General features: G+C 32.4%; 1 protein-coding gene, 1 long non-coding RNA gene and 1 pseudogene across 2 annotated transcripts; 2 read left to right on the top strand and 1 right to left on the bottom strand.

Moving 5' to 3' along the window:
* The first annotated feature begins 349 nt into the window (after window positions 1-349).
* On the top strand, window positions 350-2199 carry LOC120146486 (annotated as a pseudogene).
* LOC120146487 (NAC domain-containing protein 104-like) lies at window positions 1909-26680 on the top strand. Its single transcript, XM_039160026.1, has 5 exons — window positions 1909-1919; window positions 6490-6494; window positions 25696-25875; window positions 26115-26373; window positions 26450-26680. The coding sequence occupies exons 3-5, from the start codon at window positions 25704-25706 to the stop codon at window positions 26616-26618; spliced, it is 600 nt and encodes a 199-aa protein (XP_039015957.1). The 5' UTR covers window positions 1909-1919; window positions 6490-6494; window positions 25696-25703; the 3' UTR covers window positions 26619-26680.
* LOC120146488 lies at window positions 9706-13514 on the bottom strand. Its single transcript, XR_005518229.1, has 5 exons — window positions 13310-13514; window positions 12902-12975; window positions 12727-12790; window positions 9885-9958; window positions 9706-9805 (listed from the first exon to the last, which is right to left on the bottom strand). It is a non-coding gene; the product is annotated as an uncharacterized LOC120146488 (long non-coding RNA).
* Window positions 26681-26738: the final 58 nt, after the last annotated feature.

Genomic DNA, 26738 nt, shown 5'->3' with positions numbered 1-26738 from the left:
TTCAAAAGAATCTTCATGTATTTGAAGCTTATTCATAATATATATCTCTACATCTTTATGTGGAATTGAGATATACAATATATCCAACACAAAAGGAGAGCAGAGGAGGCACTTCCTACTAACTAGGTTCATCCTTGTTTCCTCTTTTAACATTTCTCCATATGCCATGATTTCTTCTCCTTGTTAACCTTTCCTACATGCATTCAACATACCGAAGATGAATATCGCCAGTCGAGAGGATCAAAATCGCAAAAACAGTGACCATAGTGCAATGTTGACTGTTGTTTAAGTTTCTGGTACCGAGGATCTGATTCATCATAATGAATTTGTTAATTTTTGCAGTGCAGAAATGGATATGAATGAAGGTGCTTTCAGAATTACAGGAAAACATCTCTCTCTTGCTCTGCTTACTCTGGTTTTGATGACTCTTTTTCTTTTGGATTGGGAAAGAAATCCTTTGACTTATACATATATACCGACTCAACATCGCTCTGACACTCTCCTTCCACCTCCAGGTTTGTTCAACTTAACTGCAATGATTTTAAGTTGTTAAATTTCAGTATCTATATGTATACTACAGCCGGTAACCACAGGTTCGCATTTCACCTACCCCAGCATGCTTTCATCCCGACCTGAATAACTCCACAGAGTCTTTGGAGCCTGCTGAGATGAATACTGATGGAGAAAAGTCTCAAACACTTCAGGAAGAAGAAAGGAAAGAGCCTGAGGCAGATGTTGATGATTCTGAAACCGAGTTAACAGATGGTAACTCCAAAAATAGTACGGCCTCGATGGCAACGAAAGGTACATATGCAAATGCTATGCAAGTTCTTGTAATATAACTAAAGGATGCATTATCTCAGAGAAGCCAATTTTATTATGTTTATATCCATATGTGCAGTCCGTAATTATGCAAAGGGTTGATGGGTAGCTGACAGCGGGCCACCTTTATATCCTGTTCAGTGCAAGTACATACAAAGAAATTGGGCATGCAGACTCACGAATCGAACAGATTTCTCCTACGAAGGTTATCGATGGCAGTCCGTAGATTGTAAAATGCCAGAGTTTGAGTTCTCCCATTTCTTGGAAAGGTGAGGAGTTTAATGCGAACTTATATATAGAATAAAATCTAAGAGAATTCCATTGCAAGTGTTTTTATCTTAGTGAATGGTAGAGTTGTCTAAAGAATAATATCATATTGTATATAACAGGATGAAAGACAATAATTGCCTTTATAGGAGATTCATTGAGTGGAGAACAATTTCAATCCATGATGTGCATGCTCAAAGGGGGACAAGACAGCTCCGATGTTGAAGATGTTGCAGACAAATAAGGTTTCCTTCAGTTCTTACGCAATTGAGGTATCCATCATCATGGCAGGGCTTATCGATTTCGGAGTACAAATACCGCAATCCTGCATTCTTGGTCAGAAAGGCTGTGCGACCGAGAGCCTATTAATGCCACCGATCCAGATACCCTTTATACCATGCATTTGGATTATCAGCCTGCTTTCATTCATGAAAACATCGACCGACTCAATGTCTTAGTCCTTAATACAGCTCACCATTGGAGCAAACATATGATGAACATGGATAAAGAGGTGATGTACGTGAACGGGGCGCCAGTCCGAGACAGAAATCTCAACAACGAGAACACCAGGATCTTTAAAGTGAAAAATATAGTAACATGGCTTGATTCTAAGATGGTATCAAATCCAAACGTACAAGTTTTCTTCAGAACAACATCGCCAAGGCACTTTTTTAAAGGCGACTGGAACAGCGGTGGTACCTGCGATAACACTGTTCCAATGACTAGAGGGAGTGAAGTCCTACAAGAGGAATCAATAGACAAGATCGTTGCAGCTTCTGTTGAGGGCACCAGGGTGAAGATTTTGGATATAACCGCTCTATCCGATCTCAGTGACGAGGCTCACATTTCACATTACGGTAAAAAAGCCAATGACTGCTGACACTGGTGCGTGCCTGGTATTCCAGACACCTGGAACGAACTCCTCAGCGCACAGCTCTAGGCATATGCTAGCCTTTTGCTAACATTCTTTTGATACATTTGATTCTTAGATAACAATGTATTTGAAGAATCATAATGTAATAAACTAAAATATCAATTAGAAGAAAAAAAATAGTAAAAAGCAATTCAATGAATTCTGTTTTATTAGATATGATTTTAGGCTACACAAACTGTCTAATTGTTTGCTTCTTCTTCCCTTTGCTATCTTTTCTTGGATACCAAGAATCGCCAGCAACCAGGCAAGGAACTTCTTTTTGCATCCCTGCACCATGATTAACAGTCATATATGCGTATATATAAATATATATATAGATAAATTTTGGAAAAAGAGAACAAAACTACCTGCTTGTTCTACTGTTGTTCCTGCTATCTTCTTGGTTTCTATGATTCCTTCGGATGAAAATCCTTTTAATCCACCATTTCTTATCGACCGGCTTCTCGAATCCATCACACGACGGACTCGGGGAGACCCTGGAGCTATTTTCAGCCGTTGATTTCTTCTTGAAACTAAAACAACTTGGGAAAAACATCTTTAATAAGAAATTATCAGCTTTCATACTTGCAGTTCTGGACAAAACCTGAATAGACCTTACCTTTAAAAGAGACTTAAATTAGTTTCTTAGACTTTTTTTATTGAATGTAATTTAAATTTAAGGACTAATATCATTAAAAGTTAAGTTGAAATAAGTTGTGAGGATACACTTTGAATGCATTTTTTAAAATCTGCGTGTGTGTGTGAGACTGTACAAAAATGTCAAGATGTATTTATTATAACATCACATGTATAAAGAAATAAGTCATATGAAATTACTTGATGGAACTAATAAGAAAGGCTGAGTTGAATTCTTGTTTAAAAGAGCATATGACCATAAATGATGAAATTAAAATATAGAGATAGAAATAGCCATAAATACAGAGTTGGGTACGTCTTAAAGAATTTAAACGCATAAATTTTCTATAATGGACTTAGAGGGGCCCTAAGTCAGTGCCGTCTAGGATGGGACGTTGATCTCAAATGTCACATCTTCTAGAGGAAATATGTAATTCCACCATTTGGTGCTTTGGCTTCGGACGTTGACTCTTTATTCATTGACAAAAGTCAAGGATATGACATAAATATATATTAAAAACTTCTAAAATGATTATAAATGGCTTTATTTATCGAATATACTTTGTTTTATTCATGATTATAGTATATTTTAGAGATTATTTATACATGCAATATTATTTTGTGTCACGTAAGATGAAAGTACATTTTATAAAATATACTTTTTAAAAAGTACATTTTATATGATATGCCTTTATCTTACGTAACATAATTTATTAGAAAATAAAACATGCTTTTCATGAGTTTTGTCATTTTTTGCTTTCAATTTAGATAGTTTAGAATTATGTAATTTTAGGGTCTTTAAATTAAGCGTTTTGAATGATAGTTTAAAGTTTTATTTTAGAGTTTTTAGGGTATGAGTATTCATAGTGTTTAATTGTATTAGATAGTGATGATTCCAAATTTATGGTTTAATTTTTAAATAATTTTTGTTGTTTAAATATAATGAAATATTTGTATATGAAGATACAAAATGCTATGAAAGAATTAAAATGAAAAGAATTGTGTAAAATTATAAATGATAAGAATTAATGAATAATGATAAGAATTGTGGGATGAGTTTTAGTAGTATCCACATTGTTTACGTTGTTTAATCTTCTCTCTAATATTCATATTGGTACTGATCTAAGATGGTTTCAGACGATCAGAAGATCCACTTAAAAATGAAGGATCTTGTAGAATTATAGACCAAGTTTACACTTGATTTCATTCTCTTTCATTTTTTATCATAAGGTGCTCATAATCATATATCTTAGACATGAGAAAGATGGAATACATCGTCCATGTATGCTATGTAATCTATTTTGACATATAAACATTCAACTATAGCGTGTGGCATGGATATTTGAATGTTTGAAAGAAGCGATAATCACATTACTTGTGTTCAAATTCACTCAAATTGAGTTTGACAAGATACCTCCCACATGTTACAACATCTATGTAACATAAAAATTTTGATTGGTACACGAAAAACTTAAAATCAACATCGAGTTTGAGGTGACTACTAGTTTGTCTATGCTTGTCTTAAATTTTAAGGTTGATAATATGCTCATTATTCATCCAAACAAGGGCTTATTTCTTTAGATGTGCAAATAGATTATCTAAGTGATAATATGTTGCTTTCACGATGACATTTATGAGCAAATAACGTGTCTTTTTTAAAGATAAATTGATAATCTCTATTAAATTGGTGGTCAAATTACTATATCATTGCCCCATCATATGTCTTTGTCCACATTTCTTTTTTGATTTTGGCTATATAGTCACAACCTTGAGAGCTTTTTGTTTTCAACTCTTTAAGCTTCTCCTCAAACCGTCCAGATAGCGTAATGTCCCAACTTCCAAACTAGTAGTTTTGAGTTGACTCATGTGGGTTGTAAGTAAGCCCAAGTGTTCACCAAGAAGCTTTGGGTCTTTATTGAGGTTGTTTGGGCTTGGCTTGGGCCCTCATGAGTGTATAAAGAATATTTTTTAAATGGGTTTAAAATATGAAGGATCGGGAAAGTAATTATCCCTTAAAGTCTTGTAAAGAATGAAAATAAATTAAGAATGGTGATGTAAACGAGCAGAGAAAATAGAGAAAGCTAGACATCGTTCATTTATTTTTTTCTAACCTTTATTGTCGTCTTTCTATCTTCTCTCCATCTTCTTCTCTCAAGTGTGGAAAGGGTAAATGTAAGAACTTTGTAAGCCAACACCTTTAATCCAAATTTGGAAAGATAAGAGGAGCAATCTCCACCCTTAAAGCTCTCCATTAGGCTCTCAACCTCATGGTTTGGCCATGGTGGCCAAAGTGGGGTTTTTTTTAGAAGGATTTTGAGGTTTAAAGCCTAAGAGTAGTTATAGTTCATTCTTAATGTTTGAAAATCACGTTTTTCACTTTTCCGAAGACTTTAAATGAGTTAATAATTCATTTTCTTTACTTATGATTAGTGAAAAAGTTGGGTGAAGGCTCTAATAGCAAGGGTAAAGAAAAGCATTTAAGGTAACTCACTTATGACCCTTCTATAATGCTTGCAGATCATCATGTGTAGCTTCCTTGCTTGTATAAGTGTATGAGGCATTATGAGTGCATATGTGTTCATATAAGGGGTGAGTGTTTTTTATGTTGTTCGTGCATAAAAATGACCTATTATGACCCCATTGAACTTACATAAGTTTTAATTAACATTTAAGGGCTTTAAGAGGGTTTTGGGTAAAAAAATGAGATAACTTTTCATGGAAAAACAGAGTTTTCTGGATTTGGAGTATTGGTACTGGAAGAACAATACTAATATTGTTCATATAAAGGGTCAAAATTAGGGGTTTTGGTAAAGTAGTATTGATACTCTATTAAAAGGGTATCAATATTATGCTTCAAGTATCGATACCTAAGGTATAATATCGACACCTGAGGTTGATTTTAAATTTCAGTAGCCAAATTCAGTATCGGTACTAGAGGGGTATCGATATCACAAGGGAGAAATATCGATACTCTAGGTAGGGTATCAATACTAGGTTAATTTTTAAAACATCGAATGTAAATTTGGTACTAATACTCGGGGCATTACCTGTAACACCCTAATCCGATCTGACCCAAATTTCGAAGGATTTAAATGTCACACGAAACCACCGAAGTGGCTAATCATTTTTTCATTTAAAGGGACAATATATTTATAAAAAACATCAATAATAGTAATAAAATCATTTTTATAAATCGGAGCTCCATGACACATATTAGATCAGTTAATACAACTCAAAGTTTACAACTCATGGTACATAAGTAAGGGTCCTATGAATACACATGCCCACAACAAGTAATCAACCAATACTCTGTGAGGAAATATTGCTACGACGGTGCTCCTCAAATAACTCAATATACTAACTTGCGAACGAAAACATCCAAACGCTAAGCTTACAAAGCACAATAGTATAATTACTAATCTAGAGTAGCATAAGAATCTCATAAACATAAGTATGCTAGAAGACATGGAAATAAGGAGTAGGTACATGCATGATCTTAATCAAGTGCTACCTACTTAAGGTTCAACAGTCCTACACCTCTAGTGTAAGTCTCACGCTTCCCTTAGTCTCAGCTAAGGGCCTCGCCATGAATAAACATATGTTAAGTCTCTAACCCAGTATCATCTTATAATGCATCATCATGCAAAACATAATGATAGTTCCCAGCATTTCAAGGACACTAGGTACAATCATACAACAATAAGTAAACATCATGGTTTAGCTCGGGGTCACAATGCATCACGGAACTCACACCCCTATTTACTTACTAAGGAAACTACAACATCAATATCTCCCTATTACCTCAGGCTGGGTCCGAGACACACAACATCGGTACCTCTCCATTACCTCAGGCTAGGTCTGGGTCACACAACATTGGCACCTCACCAAGCTAGTCTACTTCTCTAGAGTACTCGGGATATGATCGAGTCACTTAACATCGACACGACATCCAACTAGCATATAAAGTGCCCAAGCACTGATTTGTGTATATCCATATATTTTGCACACACAAGACGATCGTCATACTACTATAGTAACTCATGTATCCTTTCTGTTTCGAGCGTCATACAAAGGCTAATCTTATGGAATCTTACCTCACAAGATTCTTATGATTATGACACATTTATCATTATCATTACATTATTATCACATGATTATCTTGTCATTATTATCAGTTACAACACAAATAGGTGAGATCTTTCCCTCACTCACTACTATCTCGTTCGTTTTCTATCCTAGAACGTTATTTAAGAGCTTATTAGTATTTTAGTGTTTTATGCCCTTAGGGCAATTCATAACCATTGCTATCCACTTGGTATATTATAACTAACCCAACACTCTCTTCGGGTATAGTTCATTGATAACGACTCCTTAGTCTTTCCCATCATACTTCCTATCATACTTCCCATTAGTTCTCCCTTGAACTGGTAAGGTAACTTACACATCTTTGATTATAAGTATCCAGGTAGTACTCGTATTTTACTATCACTCTAGTCACGTCGTTCATCATCTCACTCGTTGACACATCTTTTGAAATGATCATTCATTCACAATTACTCAATACGTTTTTTATTGAAGAAACTCAGAAATATTACACTTAATATGGTTACTTCGGTTGTAACCCACTCTTATTAGTGTTTTCAGGCCTCTTTAGCCATTTACGTTTTCACGGACTAAGTTCTACCATTTTGGATTATCATTGAATCTTACTAGCCTTAACGAGGTCAAATATAACCATTCAATATGGGTAGTATTGATACTCTACTTGCAGTATCGATATCCTAGGTCAAGTATCGATACCCCTTTGAGTATCAGTAGCAAAAACAACTACTAGATTGCAAAATTTACCCTATAGTATCGATACTGTTACCTTCAATATCGATACCAGGGTAACAATATCGATATTCCCCTTATAAAATGCCCTAAATCAACCCAGATCATCCAGTATCGACCCAGTTCATCCAATATTGATATTGTTCATCCAATATCAATACTCGAACCTAGAAATGTCTTATTTAAGCTCGAGAAACACCCAAAATCACCCAAAAGGTCTTAGTTTGGTTTCTGATAATGTGTTAAAGCTTTATGAAGTTACTTAAGGCCTTAAAGTGGCATGAAAACACTTTCTTTACATCAATTTCGTCATCTAATCATGATATTCATAAAACCCCAAAAATGCTTAAAAACCCCAAATCTCAACAAAACTTCATGATTATGACAACCTTAACACCACAAAGGATTAGAAATACACTACATTAATGTTAGAATCCTAAAATGAAACTCCTTTAACCACTACAACAAAACATGTCTTTCGCGGCGTTTTTTAAGCTTATAACAATGTTTTTAGGTGCCACTAAAAACACTCCCGACACTAGAAAAAGCGCCACTAAAACCAACGTCGTAACATGTCACGACGTTTGTGAGTAATAAATACCGCAAAAGGTTGATATATATAGCAACGTTTTTTTATGTCAAACACCGCTAATTGTCATGATATATAGCGGCGTTTTCTGTCTAGCACCATAAATAACCTTATCTTTAGTGGCATTTTTCCTATCAAATATCACTATATGTTGAGATGTTTAGTGGCGTATTTGACGGAAAATGCTGTTATTAACTATGTATATAGTGACATTTTTCTTGACAAACACCGAAATTGTGTACATCTTTAGTGGCATTTCTACCCCAAACACCGCAAGAGTTTGTCCTATAGTGGCATTTTTTACAAACGCCGCTAAAAAATTGATTTGAAAATTTTTGTTCTTTGCTCTGTTCAAATTTAATCTCTGTTTTGAAAACCGGACCGGACTGGCCGGTTCAACCGGGAACCGTTGCTTATTCCGGTTCAATCTAAACCGGTTGAACCGCTATTAGTGAACCGGCCAGAACCGTTGAACCGTTCGAACCGGGCCGGCTGAAAACCGGAAAAAACCGAGAAAAACCAGGAAATTTGTTTTTAAAAAAAAAATTAAACCAAATAACGTCGTTTGTTAAACTAGCCAAGTTGAACCGTTCGAACCGGGCCGGCTGAAAACCGGAAAAAACCGAGAAAAACCAAGAAATTTGTTTTTAAAAAAAAAATTAAACCAAATAACGTCGTTTGTTAAACTAGCCAAGTCGAACTCGAGTATTGCTGAGCTCAACTCGAACTTGAAAACTTTAAAAGTAAGCTCAACTCAACTCAAACTCACAAGCTAAAAATTATCAAGTTCAACTCAAACTCGAAATATAATATTGAAACTTGAACTCAAAAAGGCTTGAACTCAAAAAAAATTTAGAAGCTCGATTCAAGCCTAAAATTCGAGCTTGATTGAAGTGAAAGAATAGTTCACTCAATGCTCACCAAAATGCTCTATGATTTTGAATGTCAAATTACCTCTATTATTTATAGAAATTAGTTGTGATGCGCTTCTATGTTTCTTAGCAATGTGAGATTGTTTTGTTATCATATTTTCTCTTTAGACTTTTGGGATGCTCTTCTATATTTCTTAGCCATGTGGGATTGTTTCTAAAAAAAATTAAATCAAACAATATCATTTTGTTATAATTTTTTAACCCCAAATTTATTTTTTAATTATAGTTATATAATTATATTTATTATTTAATATTTTACCTTAAATATTATGTTGTAGTTAATTTGAATCATTTTGTTTCACTTGATTTTATGATTTTTAACTTATATATGTTATGACTTGCTTTGAATATGACTTGTGATATAAAAAATTATTTTTTATTAAATATTTTTAGTATTTTTATTTAATTTTTAAATAATTATGACGTCGTCCGGTTCTTCCGACCGGTCGGACCGGTTCGACCGGTTGAACCAGTGAACCGGTAGCATGACCGGTTCGCTAACCGGTCCGATTCTAAAAACTATGAATTTAATCAAATTTAATATGATGTAGCATTATCCAATAACAATAAATTTAAAATTTAATTACGACACGAATTAAGTAGAAATATTTAACAAAATAAATAAATCAAAAATTTAAAAACATTAAAATGAAATGTAATATAGTTCAACATTGTTAAAAAAATCAACAAAGTTGTATAATTTGTGAGTATAATGTTGAACTGTGTCAATCCAGAATTGGAAGTTCACGCAATCCTATTGCAGTCAACAGTGTGGATTTCCCACATTCGTTCAATCCAGGAAAACCATAGCGCCTGAAAAAAAATGATATGAAACTGAAAGTGGTCTCATGAGATAAAAGTCTCAAACAAGATTATACTAAGGTTATAATACCTGCCATAGTTAAGTTCCAATGTTGAATCAACAACAAGATCATGTCCACGGAAAGCAACTGATAAGGACTCTATCTGCAACAAGAAAATCAGTTCAGCGTCAATATAAACTGTGACACGGCGATTCATCTTTAACACGGAATTCATCAAAGATACCAAAAATTTTAAACTAATCTGTCTATATTCGTGAATGGAAAATCTCAAACTAATTAGTCATTCCAACACAGTGAGCTAAAAAGACAAGCTTCATATATTTTTAACGACTTCAATCAATTTAGCATAAAAATAATCATATAATAACATTTATTCCAATAATCAACAAAAGGTTAGAAATGAAATCACATTTAATCTGGCATGACTCAATCAAATAAGTCAGAGATGCCTTGGAAAAACAAATGTACAATGTCTGGGGAAGAGCAGAAGCGAACAAAATACATGGAAATCTACTAAGAAAAATGGTACAAGTTTGAAAAAATGCAAGTGAAACTATTCCAACTAAGTTAAACAATCGGATTATAAATTTTACAATATCCCACCCGCATTTTACCATTCTAGATTAACAATGGTCATTAATCTAGCTTGAAGTTACTGTTTAACAGGAGTTAAAAAGCAATGATTTTTTTCCTTTTCTTTTTTTGCTCAGCCAGCAATGACTCCTAGTTGACCCAACAAATAAATCTTTTCTTTTAAACAGATAGAACTTGACTATTTAGGCAAAGTTTTATGTTAATTCAAGAACAATGTAATTCGTGGTGTTTTAGATACTTGACAATTGGGAAACAACTTTCTTTTATTTTTTAATAGGAATAGGGCCTCATTAAAACCCCCCTTCTTAACAATCATGCTCCTAAAAACTCAATGATCATAAGGAGGAAAAGAGTGCCCAAAGATTTATTACTAAAAAAAAGATACAACCAGTTCAGAACATAAAATACAACAGAAAAGCTCTTTAAACCAACCCGAAAGGCAACCACCAAATACAAACAAAACACAAAACCTTCTAGTATCCTATGCCTGATTTAGCTAACCGATCAGCTTCCCCATTACATCTGTTAACAAGCCTAGTAATAACATTGAACTCCATAACTAACTTAGCTATAACTCTAACCAAATGAACATTAAGATCCGGGCACGTCTCCGGATTGGAAATCCACTTTAATGCATTGTAGGAATCTCTCTCTAGAATTAGACTTCCTTTATCCCTCCATGCCGATTTCAAAAACAAATCTAACCCAGCATGAATTGCTTTTAACTCAGCAAGGATCGGGGGGCCTGGTTCAGTCGAACTTGAGAAAAATTCCAACCTTTTACTATCAGCATCTCTAAGCACACCACCAATACCACTGCATCTCCAGTCAAAATTAACAACCCCATCAACATTAAGTTTAAAGAAACCCGGGGGGGGGGGGGGACACCACCTAGACTCAGTCAATACAGACCTCGAAGGAATACGATGTTGATCAACCAAAGTTAAGTCTCCTACTAGGCAGTCCAGAGGGATATAAATATTTGAATACTTAGCCAAGAACCATGAAGCCACCCTATACCTAACCAGAGAAAATACTTAAATATATCCAACCTACCCTTCTCGAACACAATATCATTTCTGCATTTCCACACAGTCCACAAAACAACACCCGAAACAAATTTCCAAATTTTCGAATCCGGAACTAAATCCAACCAGAAAAACATAAAACTTCTGGAAGAAACCTCACCCAAATCCCCCAAACAACATTACAAGCAAAAAACAAGTGGCTCACCGACTCTGTATCCTCACCACAAACCGAGTAGATAGAATCCTCAATACCTCGAACACCCCGCCTCAATAAGGAAGTTTTTACTGCCAACTTCTGGTGGAGAACCTGCAAAATAAACACCTCTACTTTTGGAGGCATTAAACCGGCCCAAACAAACTTATATACCAACACAGCTCCGGAGTGGACAAGGTAGAGATTAAATTAGTACAAGATTTAACCGAATAAATACCTTCCCTGTTACCCTTCCAAGTGTAGCAATCATCCACCTTCGAATCAAGACGAACATTGTCCAGCAGAAGAATCTATTCATACCATAAAACAAACTCACTCTCCATCAAATTCCTTCTCAATTGAATGTCCCAAACCCACCTCCCATTGCTAAAACTCCCGTAGTTCGCAATTACCCCATCCTTTTAACTGACAAAGCGAACAACCTAGGATATTTAGACTTCAAAGGTGTATTACATAACCATCATGCCAAAACAAAATGGACTCTCCCTTCCCCACTTGTAACATAAGATGATTACGAAAATACAATCCAAAAGCATCATTCGACCGATAGTTGTTTATGACTCCTTTCCATAGCCAAGACGCAAGGGAGGATGTATAATTGTCCATCGCAATAGATCTTCTAACTTATACTTGCAACAAACCAACCTCTTCCACCAAGACTCCTCACTACTAAACTTACACACCCATTTTCCCAAAAGAGCCCTATTCCTCAAATTTAAATCGGAAATACCCAAACCCCCAAAATCTTTCTTTTTACAGACTATCGACCATTTGACCCAGTGGATCCAACTTTTCTTTTATATTTCTAATTATAACCGAACTGTGACACATAGTCAAATTCCGCTCACATACACGAAAATACTTATGAAAATCTAACTATAATCGAGTTGTGACGTATAATCGAATCTGATACTCACACCCAAGTATTAGTAAGATAGTATAAACAATTCTAGATTTTCACACACTAAAGTCCTAATTATCAGAATTTGTTCTAAGCAAAATCCAGCTAAAGGAAAAACAATCACCACAAAGGAATTGAAAACTTAGTAAAAATTGAAGAATCAAAATGCTTACAGTCGAAAGGCACAACGAGTAGCTTGGCTATCTTTTTCGAGATTGCTGAGTCAAGTTGGTTAACCTAATGGCATCAAATATTAGACCTAACAATGAAGATATGAAAGGTGTGCACACAAATCATAATCTACCAAAAAATACAAACTGAAAATTTTCAATTATTCCTAAATTTTACCTAGCAAGAATTAACAGGCGGTTAGGATTGTTTATCCGAAGTCCAATAGAACTCCATCTGATGGCATATATCTCCTGCAGAACATTTGTTTAATTTTCTCCATTGAGACAAAGCTATAATATTAAGAAAACACTTGGAATATTGTTTTAAATTGAACTTTTTTTTAATTTTTTTATTCAAGAAGAAAGAAGACGACAGGATGTAATAATCTTTTCATGGGCAATTTAACAAACTAAAAAAAATTCCAAAAGAATACAAAAACTGAATAAAGATCAAGAAAAAGAAAAATGGAAATAAGAAAACATCATCCATACATTAAATTTTAAAAACCCCAATAAAAGGTTTTGACAAAAGAGAATTCAAGGGATGAATACAAATAAATAAAGGATTAATGAAATCGATCCTTACGTGAAGAAAAAAAAGGATTACGGGATTTGGGGAATAGTAGGAAATCAGACGAGAGAGATCAGAGTTCCCTCAAAATAGGATATGTGGAGCTTCAATCGTTGAAAGGATATGGACATCGGAGGTTGAACGTGGTAAAAACAGCGGCTCTTAGCGGTGAGAAGGAATAGATATAAATGAGAAACAGAGAAGGAATGAAGGGAACGAATAGAGGAAACCCTAAAGTCTAAGCAATTAAAGTAATGAATAATTGCGACGTTTTTTTTTTACAAAACGGTACTAAAGTATTGTACAATCGCATACAAAACTATATTGGATCCCTAATGTGGTGTTTATTTGATAAACGCCACTAAAGTACGCATTTATAGTAGCTTTCCTAAAAAAGACCATCATATATCAATCTATAGCAGCGTCTTGCTTAAAAACATTGCAAAATTTGTCATTTGTGGTTTTTTTAATAAACGCCTCGATATGTATAAAAATTAGCAACGTTTTCTCTCAAAACGCCGCTAAAAATACCGTTAAAACCCTATTTTGCCGTATGGAACAACCAAACACTCTCCTCTAGTGATTGGATGACAAATCCCGACTTTTTCTTACAAATAAAGAACCCAAGACTTTGAATCATTAAAACAAGTTTGCTGGAGGGATTGAGGATGAAAATGAAGCTTAGAATAAATATAAAAGGGCTCAAAGACTCACCTTCAACTATGACACATGGAGAGGAGGAAGAAGAAGAAGGAAATGAGAAAGAGGAAAATGGAGAGAAGAAGATGAAGGAGGATTAAATGGGAAAATTACACTTTTAGTCATTCACATTTTGCATCATATTTAAAATCCCCCTTTTTATAACCCTTTTGGGCTCAATTCCAAATCCAATTAAGCCCAACTTGGCTCAACGACTCTAATTATAAACTTCATGAGGTCCACATATTTCTCGGTTAATCCAAAAACTACTAGCTTAGTATTTGGGGTGTTACATTATCGATAACATAAGAGAACAATACTATAAGGTTGAGTATCGATATTAGCATAAATAAAAAGACTAGAAGCCTTGTTTCAAACAAGGGACCTAGAAAAGGGTTAGAATTGAGGAATCCTCTAAATAAAAGCTTGCAAGTGGAAGAATTAACTATTGTTTGATAAGCTTAAGAATATTATGAGGTAAGATTCTATAAGACTTATGTCATTATTTGAAACTCGGGATACGATGAACACACTAGAGTTACTTATATACAAAGATTGTCTAGTGTTGAAAAATATCTTAATATACCTAACTAAGTGTCAGGGCACTTTTCACACTAGTTGGATGTCACTATGATGCTTAATGACCCAAACGTGTCCCAAGTACTCTAGAGGAGTAGGTTAGTTAAGCAAGATGTAGGTGTTACATGACCCAAATCTCATCCAAGGTACTTGGAAATGAGTGCCATTTGGTCGTAAGAAGATGATGCTATGTGACCCAGGTCTTACCCAGAGTACCCTTGGTAAGCCAAGAGGAGTTTAAGTTTTGTGAAGTTGTGTGGCCCTGTACTACACCTTGATGCTTACCCGTGTTGTGTGTTTGGTGCACTATTGTTCATGACTATACCTATAGCATGCTCAATTGGTGAATGCATGTAATATAATAGTGATATTTGTGTGACACTAAGTTTGTGACCTCAACGTTCGAAATTTATTTTCATGCGTAGGTTCTTAGGTGCCAGTTCGAGAGACTCATCATCAGACAATAGATTTCAGACTTGATCGATTTTCAGAGTATGTATCGAATATCTTAGTGAGCATGTATTTTCATAGACCTTATGTGTATTTGAGTCGTGATCTCTGTTTTGATAAACTCTTGTATTTTGAGGTGTATTGTTTGGAGCCCCATTTTGTAAACTATAAGAATTTATGTTTTAAACTTATGGTTATGTTATGATTTTCATGAGGATTGAGGATTTATAATGTTATTATTTTTTTAAAAAGATTGTTAGCCAATTTAATGGTTTCGTGTAATATTCAAATATTTTGAATTTCTGATCGAAATAGATTAAGGTGTTAAAAAAGTAACTCGCACCTTAAGTAATCATGAATACTTAGTTATAAAAAAAATAATATGACTATGTTGTATTGTGTTAAATTAAAAAGAATGATATGTACCCATACATAAAACTAGTTGGCATTCATCATTCTTTTTAAAATTTGTAAGATAATTTGATGTAATAAGTTGGACACAAAACCGATGGTGCGTATGTTGAGCTTGTCATATGACACTCATTTGCTTGATTGTTTTCATAATCCTAATTCCTCGATCATATATTAGGAAAATATTACCTCATTTGATAACATGGTCATGTAAATTTGTGAGGAAAAATTCTTGGAAGTTTGTATCTTTCTTTTCAACACTAGAAAATACAATCGAAATGGTTGTGCAACTATGACTAACTATATATGTATATACATTTTTTGTACATTTAGATGTTATAAGCTTGGACTATTGACTTGTACAATTGAAATGCATTAACACATTACAAAAATATTCAAAACATATGGTAGAATTAACAACAATCATTAATCATGCGATCATTATCATAAACATGGTCAATTTTCAATTTGAATTAATGATTTATTTCTCCATAATCATAATTCGAAATGGTAGCTCGTTATAAAATTTATCCCACTCTCTATACAATTTTGCAATCCTCTTTTGTATCACATGCCATGCTTTTGCATAACAAATGATGTAGCGGAAATGTTACATTTACCTTAAGGGATACTTTGATCCCAACTCATCCCTCCAGTATATCATGTACGAGGACTGTTGTATTTCTTCTTCTACTACTACTATTTACATATCATTCAACTGCAACCGTAGTTGTGCTTCGTAAAATCACGTACATATTTGACATCATTAACCTTTTTGATTCTGCAATGAGTGACATATGTTGTAGTTTTTTAATGTTTTCATTGCAAGTTGTTTTATGTTTTAATAGTCTGGGGTAATTACAAGATAGTATATGCATAAAAATTTCTTAATCAATTGACAACACACACTCTATAGATACAACTACTCGAACTCATAACCTCTAAAAATAGTAATATTCTCTTTTACCATTAATGTCATAAATTGTTTTATTAAAAACATAATTCTAAAACGTGATTCACCATCACCGACATAGGATTCAATAACAACTATTCTTAAATAATGCATATCAATTACTTCATGTGTGTACATTACGTCTATGCTAATGTTGTTCATATGAGATGGAGGTTGGTACGGTGGTAGCATCAAATGTGAGTTTTCTTGTTAGTTGATTATTAGTCAAAGTTAAGCATGGGTTTTGATCATTATATGATACTTAAGCTTAAGGAAAGCTTAAGTCATCTTAAAATCAAAAGATAAGGAAGTTAGGAAGGATTAAAGATAAGAGGGGAATAAGTGAAATCTTGGAAGAGGATTAGTAAATAAAGTTTGAAACTGGAATTGACTTGTCATCAACCTAATTAAGAAGTATGAAGTGTTAGAATTGGAATTAGAATTATGATTCTTGAATTCCATGTAGAGGATAGAACTTTGAAGGTAAAAATGTGATAAATGAGTACAAATGGGTTTAAGCATGTGTATTTGAGTTAAGAGTATGAAAGGGAATGAAACATGAAGAATTTAAGTTGATATGGATTAATTTTCTGACTTAAAAAGGAAAATATGGGATGTGGGTGTCGATACTTATTCATCAGGTAGTGATACTTCTGTCTATCAAGGAAAATCAGGTTTTGAAGAATTAGAAACGATTGAGAGAGAGATAAAGTTTTAGAATCGATTCGAATCAAGTGAGGCTAAGGTGAGTCCATATTATAGATATAGTTCAATGGAGATAAGACTTGTGATAAGTCTATTTCTTATATTGGATTTCATGATTTCCTTTTTCATATACATGCATATGTTATGATTATAATGAGTACTTACATAACTCTTAAGTACTTTAATATGATAGAATATGTAATGTATGCAATCATAAGAGAACAAATCCAAGTATGTGTAATAAGAAAAGTGATCATATGTGTACATGTGAAGTGAATGATGTGTTTATATGAAAAGTGATAAAAGAGATATGAAAATGTGAAATATATCCATATTTAAGCCCATGCTATATAATATGAGAGTTGTAGGTATAATTGGCATGCCAAGAGTCGAGGGTTATAAGTGGTCCTTCGGGACAAATTTTAAGTGCCCCTAGTGGGAATTTATTCGAGCTGTGGTGACAGCATTAGTGCACAACCTCAGTGTACTCACGTACCTCCTGTTCTCAATAACGTACATGGGCATCTAAAGATAAATTGAATGGAAACCCTTATAAGAAGTTAAGTTTCATATGTGCATATCATAATCATATATGTTATAGTTTAGTAGATACATGTAAATTGCAATGTCACGATTGATTTATAGTAATGCATGTTTTATAAATTCATGGTTACATATTCTATTCTGCCTCGCTAAGTTTGTGACTTATCGTGTAAGTGGTTTACACGTAGGTACCAAGAAGCAGAAGGATCAAAATTAGGAGTTGCAGGGACAACATAACTCCACCAGCAGTTCAGATCAGAAGTAATTTGCAAAGTATGTATTTTGTTGTATTAAATGTGTTGGCATGTAAACAAGTTGTGAATTACACATGCTCTGATCGATTTTGTATTATTTGGTCCAACATATGTAAATTAACAAATTTTATTTTAATGAAAGTTTAGATTTTTATAAGAGTCAAGTTTTGAAAAGTCAAATGTGACACCTCGGATTCGTATTCGGGTCGGGTACGGGTTGGGGGTGTTACAGAAAATCACTAAAATCGTTTAACCCTAAAATCATAAACCAATGATCTAAAATAAAATTATAATAATAAAATCTAAAAATAACGTATTTTGTAAAACACACCTTTCTCTTTTTTAGCACATAAATTGAATGCGCATCATAAAACATACCATTAATTGTGAAAGATGCATCTTTTTTTAATAGTATAGAGTTATTACAATGTATTATTTGTTTAGAAGTTTTGTTAACCACTGACAAAGAACACATATCACATGCGCAACTTCTTAAACCCAAGATTTGATGGGTTCAAAGGTATATCTTTCTCTTTTTTTTTAACAAATTCTAAATCTAATCCTAATCTTACTTAGAGAAGAGGGAAATAAGAAACTTTAGGAGAAGAAATGAAAGTATTCTTGTTGGATCTACCACCGAAAAATAATTTTATTTATATAGTCTTTAGAGGATACTATAATCATAAATAAATAAATTTGTGTGGTGAGGTTGTGTCAAACAAAGTCATTATTGCCAAAATTTTTATCTCTTGTAGAACAAAACTAGTAACAAAATTCAGTATTAATTGAAAAACTCTGATGTAGTTTACTGAAAGAAATCTTATGCGTAGGAGTCAACATGAAATTTGTTAGTACATTGGATAAGATTTTGGTGGACGTGTGGGAAACGTCAGTAATTCAATCCATAGAAATCTAGAGGCATGCGCAACTTATTTTCGTTCATCCAACTTCGATGATATTTTTGAATGAAAGATGAGAGTCACCGCACAAGGAAAAACATAAATACTTTCTAAAAAGTATATTTATGTTGATCCCAAAATGTTTGTGGCTAAAATAAAATAAAAAAGTGCGGGCAAACTTACATTTAGGTATTCATTTGGGGGGAAAAAATACAAGCATCAATTTGAATTATAAAAATAAGTTTGAATATTAAAACAATGTATTATTTTTTAAAAAAAGGTATATAAAATATATTTGGATGGATTTTTTTTAAAAGTTGAGTATTTATAAATTTTAATCCTAAAATTTTGATAATTATTTTTCCTCAAACAATATTTTTTAAGTTAAGATGATTACAAAGTATTATCTGTTCTTAATTCATATCAAACCCAGCCTTTTGATTCACTCTATACCACAAGCTGAATGTTGAAGCTTTTCTATCATTTGGAATAGCTGAACTGCTCAAGTATGGGAAGTTTGTAGTGCAAATTAAATAAAGTCTGGATATGGGGTTTTGCAATATTCTTTTTCCCTGCTATTTCTGAATTGGTAATTAGGCTTTTATATCTATTGTTTATTTTCGTATTAGGAGCCGTAGATATATCTAGGGGAACCATTGAATTGAACCTACCTTTTATCAGTAAATAGAATAGAAAGCTATGCTGAGTGGTATTAGAATCAAGATGTCTCTCTCTCTTCCCTCATTATTAACTTTGTTTGTTTTTACTTTGCTGAGTGTTTTGGTGTGTTTAATCGTTCCAGCATGGGTTCCTTAAACGAACCTCTAATTAAAAGGAATGAATTGAAACTAGATTCGTGGGATGAGGGCGAATTAGGTAACATTGAAATCATCCATCACATACTGATGGAAGTTGGGTCATCCGTTAAAAACGTTGTTTCTTTCACTTGGCGATATGATCATGAAGCATAGCATTAGCATATTGTGCAATGTGTATGAACAACATTATAGAATTGTACATACCGTGCGTCTTACAACTGAATTATAATTGCATTTGAGCAACATGATCGTGTATGAACGATATTATAGAATTATGCATTCCATGGGTTAAAACCCGTTGCTAGGAACCGAAATCCCCTTTTTATAGGTTTGAAAACTCTATACCAACAGTCAAAAACCTAGACAAAAATGACTATATTTAACATCAGTATCTATTTTATACATTGTTATGAGACAAATTTAACCGTATGTCTGTTTCTTTTAATTAGCTTTTCGAAAAATATTTTTCATTTTCTAATATTTGATTGGCATAGTCAGTGTAATCCATTTTCCTTACCAATTGAATTTCCTTTGCATGAACTTTTCAATTCAAATCATAAACACTCAAAACATTAATATTTTATATATTTAATATTAATATATTATTTTAGTATCACTTTAATAAAAATATTAATTATTAATTTTATTTATTGGATAATTTTAATAATGTTATATTATATTATAATATATGATACCATACTTTTATTTTATTGATATAGAATAAATTATTAATTAAATCAGTATTATTTATTAATTTCATAAAAATAACGTTATTGAATACATAAAATATAATATTCTTAGTTTAATATTATAATTTTAATATTTTAATAAATAATTATAATATGTTATTCTTATTTAATAAATAATTAATATAATTTATAATTTTATAATAATTTTATTTTAATACAATATAATAATCTTAATACTTTTATTTATAAAATTGTAGATATAATATTTCAATACATTAATGATATTAAATAAATTATTCTAATATTTTAAAAATATTATTATTATTTTTGTTAATAAATGATATTATTTATATTGATGTTTATAATTAGGGGTGAGCAAAACTCGACTCGACTAAAAAAATCGATTTTTTGCTCCACTCGATTCGAAAAATTTCAAATTCAAAATCGAGTTGTAAAATACAACTCGAATAACTCGAAAGTTTTAGTAATTAGTAGATTGATTTTTAAGTTTAAGTCGGTGTTTAAGTTGAGTCCCTCGACTTGTATATGTAAATCACATATGAAAAAAATACAGAAAATGTATATATGTATTGTATATGATTATAAAATATCATTGACATTAAAATTAAATAATTTCATAATATTATAAATATTTATAATTAAAGTTAAATAGAAACTCAAAAAATTTGACTCGACTCGAATTTTATAAAACCGACTCGACTAAAAAAAATTTCAAATCAAATCTGAGTTATAAAATAGGACTCGTCATATCGAATAACTCGAAATTTTTTTACTCGGCTCTATCAAACGTTCACCCCTATTTATAATAAAGAACTTTTTAAAAAAATCAACCAATAAAAAATGAATTACACAATATTATTTAAATACTGTAAAATGATTTCAAAGAAATATTTTCTAAAAGTATAATTTATTTTACAAAGTTCATTTTCCCCCTTTAAAGTAAACGGACACTAAACATCAGTATTGATGTCAACAGAGACTACCCAAATAAAAAATACAACTTTAATGCAGCTACAGTGTCAATCCCATTTAGTGTCGGATTGACTGAGCGTATTATGTGGAATTCCGTAATTAAGGGCTACTCTACCATTTGTCTCGTCTTAAGAATCGTCTGTCTGGTAGGATGTACAATACACCTGTTTATCTATAGACTATTCGTGCTTTTTCATTGTGGGATTAATACAGCTTAGGTACTTCATTAAACATCTTTGCGTAAGCCAATTGTCAGTATCATCCAAAACAAATTTTTTTCTTAAAATAAGTTTATTGTTTTCAATAATAATTTTGAAAGGGTGTGAATGTCCAGATCGAAATTGGAAAATGTTGCAGTTAGGAGTTTATAACACGTAGACGAAATCACTGTGACTCAGCTTAAAGTGAAATCATCCGACCCATAATTGAGTTGCGTAGTGGTGAAAAAGAAACCCATTACGCATGCATGACACTGTGGTCATGCTGTCTTTCCAGTTCCCACCATCAGTCCCTCACTTTTCACCTTTCACCTTTCAAGACAGATGGGATCAAAATATTAGCAAAGTCGGCAGTGCATATTCGACGTCTAACCTAGTTACTCATAAAGCAAAAGGACAAGCGAAGAAGAAAGCTGGTCATCTAAACGTTTTCCAAGTGTGAAAATGAATGCACTCCAAAAGGACCATTCTTGCAGACAAAGAAATAAAACAACTCAGGATCAAACATTCAAAGCTCGACACGAAGAAAGAATAAAGGATGAAAGCAAACAACAAAAAATTCTTTTTTTAAAAAAAATGGGGGGTTGGATAAGTAAGCAATGGCAATGATGAACAAAAACAAACATGTGTGTGTTAATTGATTTCTCAAAGCTTTCGTGTTGGTCGCTCCATAACCCACTGCCCACTCTTTATTACATATGTCAGATTGTAATTTGCCAACTTTTGTAGATCGCAATCGTGGCAGGTTTGAGATAAAGATGTTTGATTGCAGCAACTGCTACTGTTTTTTTCTTTTCTTTCTTACATCAAATTTGTTTGTTTCTCTTTGTTTCTATGTTTTGTTCGGGATGATTCACTATGCAATCCAACTTTTCCCACTTTTTGTTGGAATGATAAATCATTTCCTCGGCTGAAGACAAAATAAATGAGAATCAATTATGTAAAACAAATTTATTTTACTATTTGTGATATCTAGGGGTATTTAATGAGTTAAGTAGCTCATGGGTTGTTTAAATTAAAGCTTTATAAATGTTAGATTTAGGTTGATTCAACTTGAATTCGAGTTTAATTTGATAACTTAACGAGTTAAATCGAGCAAGATCAATTTGATTCGATGAGTTCGTGAGTAATTAGTTAATTTTTTTATAATTTTTAATATTTACCTTAAAAATATTTCATTAAAAATCTAATTAATTATTAGATAATAAGAAAAATGCTAAATTACTAATTAATACTCATCATTTGTAGATTGTTACTTTAGTTGTAATACATTAGTTTCATTTATTTTTTTATTGTTACATTAGATTTTAGACTTTAAAATCGTTTTATATACTCTTTTGATTTTTTTTTGGATTACAACAACAACAGCAACAACAAAACCCTATTCTCATATGTAATGGGGTAAGGGGGAGGTAGGGTAGTAGGCTGCCCCCAATACCAGGTTGAGAGCAACTTCCGTGGAAGACCTCCGACAGTTAGAAAAACTAAAAGTAAAGATAGAAATGCCATGCATGTATAAATAAATAAATAAATAAATAGTTGAACAGTCTTCATATGCAATCTACATATATGCGTCTGAAATGTGAAGTAATCCCTGCAAATAAATCCCTGCATAAAAATCTCTGCATATAAACAGAAACGTAAGACCCGACTAATATTTAAAAAGAGCAAAACTTGAAGTAAATGATACACAAAATTCAACGGTAGCAAACAACGAGAAGTAATAAAGTCAAATGTGTTAAAACCTAAACTAAAACAACACTACTCCGCTACCGTAATTCTAAGCCTTCATAAATTCCAATGAGAGAAACATATAATTTACGAGTAATATGTTTCTTTAATGAACAGGGGTTGAGCAGAACTTTATTTAGTTTAACGAGCAACAATTCAAGTTGAGCAAAAAAAATTTTGTGCAAGCACGAATCAAACAACAAATTTTTAAGCGAGCACGAATCGAGTATTGCTCAACTCATGATCAACTCCCTCAATAAAACACCCATACTCAAATTTTATTTGAATATTATAAAAATCTATTACAAAGTAATTTTTGAAAAAAATAGGTAAAAGGGTATGCGAAATCTCTATACTTAAAAAAAAAATCAATGTAGCTCTTAGTATTTTTTTCCCTCTCATTGTGGCCCTTCAACTCAAAAAAAGAACTCAATGTGGTCCATTGACCAACGTTTTTGTCATTAACTAACAACTCCGTTAATTCCTACTGACGTAGATATTTTATCAAATCTATTACGAAAGGAACATTGCATGTGGTTTTTGGAAGAGACGAAGATAATCGGTTTCTAGTTGGCTGGACAATTGTTGAAAGAAAAGAAAAGAATCATAGAGATGAATTTTACTGAAACTTATGATTGACTTAAAACATCCTAATGGTGAAGGACTTATATTAATATTGGTTAATGACGAAAAATGTTTATCAAAGAAATATTAAATTCTTTTTTGAGTGAGAGAATCATATTGAAATTAATATGAGAATTATATTATTTTTTCAAAAATTCAAAGACTTCGCATATCCTTTTACTAAAGACTTAGGCCATCTCCATCTCAACTATTTATAGAAATTTGAGATTTATTTATTTACGATTAGGTATTTAAGATAATGTTTATCTTTTCTTGTTAGGCATAGTTTTATTGAAATTCCATAAGAAGTACGCTGACAACAACACTGTAGGTGGAGCAGCTATTTTGACATAATTCAGCAGTCAAAACACTATTTCGACCTTGAATGAAATAATTTAGATTTATTATGATAACATTGATCGATTTTCTTATAATTAAATAATTTTTAATTTTAATCATAATATTGTTTTAAAATATGAAATTAAGAATAATGAATAGATAAATAAGATGTTGAAAATAAGTCGGTGCTTAGCCCATATGAGAAAAAAAAAAACAGGTAGGAAGTATCTAATGATTTGAGTCCTACTTCTACAATTCTCTTAACAAACTCTAAAGAAACAAGAGTGACAGCAAAAAAGAGGTAATTGTACCAAGTGTTTTCCTTTATCTTTTGGCTTTTAGAAAACATGTACGTGTTGTTATTTTAAGGGTAATGAGAATGTGCCCTAGTGAGCAGTCACCTTCGACCTTTTGTAGGTCTCGATAATCAGCCAACACCAACTTCTACCCTTTCCTCTTTTAATTTAGAGTGCCCACTCTTTGATATTCCAACTTAAAAGAAAAAGGATAAATGTTGACTTGAGAACTTAGGAACTTTTGCATGCAATATATTCAAGACACATGCATGTCCACTCATTCAAAACTTCAATCTCAAACCATCTGTCTGACTCCTGCAAACTTAGACTGAGATATCATCTTTCTGTAGATGACTTTGGCCATTACAATAAAAAATATAATAAATTATTAAATAATTTTAGGGTATCAATATTTCTCCATCTTCATAATATTTTCCTAATTTAACCAAGATATTATGTCCAAGAAAACGGTAGTTTTAAAATAAACTAAGAGTAGTATGATTGATTCATGGAACGTTAGATTATTTTTAGAAATATGATTATGATAATGTAATATTATGTTATATATTATTTAAAATATATATTATTTGATTTGATTTATTCTTATAAATGGTGTTAAACGCAAACCAATCTTAAAGGTTGATCATATCTAATCCAAAAGGATAAGTGGTGATTTCATCATGTAACGAGTTTTCAAAGACTTAAAATTTGTTTAATCATTACAAATATTTTTGATAAAATCATTTGTCAATGTATTTCTATTATTATATTAGTATTAATAGTGATATTTATTTATATTTATATTTTTGAATTATTTGATTTGAAATTTTAACTATTAAATTGTATTTTATAATATAATGAATCATATTAAAAAAACCTACACCAGAAAATAATAATGTATAATATTCTAGTGATGAAAACAACTTGTAGATGAAGCATAAATATTCTAATATTCAAATACCAACTAAAGAAATCTCACATGTGTTCCTTAAAAAACCAGTAATCCTACAATGTTATCCATTTCTTTCGGAGTCCATCCCACAACATATATATATATATATATATTCCTTTTTCTTTTACAGCCGCCTTTTATCGATTCAACTCCTAAATCATCGTCATCCATTTCCAGCTTTATAAATATTCGGGAATTAGTATCCACTTGTTCCGCTTAATCTTCGTATAGATTAATTGCTGTTAACAGCCAAGGAAATGGAAGACGGCTGCCTGATGGTCAACCAGCTCCCTCTAGGCTTCCGGTTTTGCCCTACCGACGAAGAACTTGTTCTTCACTTTCTCTACCCCAAGTCCTCGCTGTTGCCTTGCTACCCCAACATCATTCCCGAGCTTGATATTTATCTGCTTCATCCCTGGGAATTAGATGGTAAGCTTTTCTCTCATTCTCATATTATTGTTACGATCAGGGATTTAAATCTTAGTTACCGTCACGTTTTCACAATCATTACAGGTATTACGATTGTACGATAACTATTTAAGACTTTACTTTTTCATATAATTGCTGCTATTTTGATATCATACGGTTATTTAAATCCTTGATTACGATTGTTATTTTATGGTGAACGTTTTTTCCTAAGTGATGAAATGGGTTTGTTGGTTGAATAGGGAAGGCGTTGTTGAGTGAAAAACGGTACTTCTTCTTCGGCCAAACGATGGAGAATCGAGTACTGCTGGAAAAAGGGTATTGGAAACAACTGGACTTTGAGCAGCCAATCTTCAGTTCTGGTTCAGGGAAGAAGATAGGGGTAAAGAAACTCCATGGATTCTTCATGGGGGAAGCTCCGTTTGGGATGAAAACAAATTGGCTGATGCAAGAATACCATCTTTCATCACACTACTATAAAACGAAAGAAAACAAGAAAGTGGTAAGTGAATTGTCTTATCTAATAAGTTTGATTGTTTAGTAAATTATGCTCGGAATTTAATTGTGTTGATATATATGATTGTAGTAAATGGGTCGTATGTAAAGTTGAAGAAAATAAGGGCAACGCTCAGAGCTTCAGTTACAGTGACGAAGATGGAAGTGAGATGTCATACCTTGATGAGATGTTTTTGTCATTGGATGATGATGATCTTGATGATATATCTTCCTCCCAATTGATCTTTTGAATGCATATAGCTAGTTTTTTTCTTTTTCCTGTTTTGATATTGTACGTATTACTAAAACTAAATGCTTTGTAAAACCATACATCTAATATATTAATCAGTAAAGTTCATAAATTACTATGT

Source organism: Hibiscus syriacus, unplaced genomic scaffold (genome assembly GCF_006381635.1).
Source record: "Hibiscus syriacus cultivar Baekdansim isolate YM2019G1 unplaced genomic scaffold, ASM638163v2 tig00110927_pilon, whole genome shotgun sequence".
In the NCBI taxonomy this organism is placed as follows: domain Eukaryota; kingdom Viridiplantae; phylum Streptophyta; class Magnoliopsida; order Malvales; family Malvaceae; genus Hibiscus; species Hibiscus syriacus.
Note: the sequence above shows the minus strand (reverse complement) of the source record. Positions and strands in the feature narration are given on the sequence as shown.

Coding starts and splice junctions, on each gene's coding strand:
- LOC120146487 (XM_039160026.1), top strand. CDS start 25,704: ATGGAAGACGGCTGCCTGATGGTCAACCAGCTCCCTCTAGGCTTCCGG. Junction 25,876..26,114: donor TCATCCCTGGGAATTAGATG/GTAAGCTTTTCT, acceptor TTGGTTGAATAG/GGAAGGCGTTGTTGAGTGAA. Junction 26,374..26,449: donor ACGAAAGAAAACAAGAAAGT/GGTAAGTGAATT, acceptor TGTTGATATATA/TGATTGTAGTAAATGGGTCG.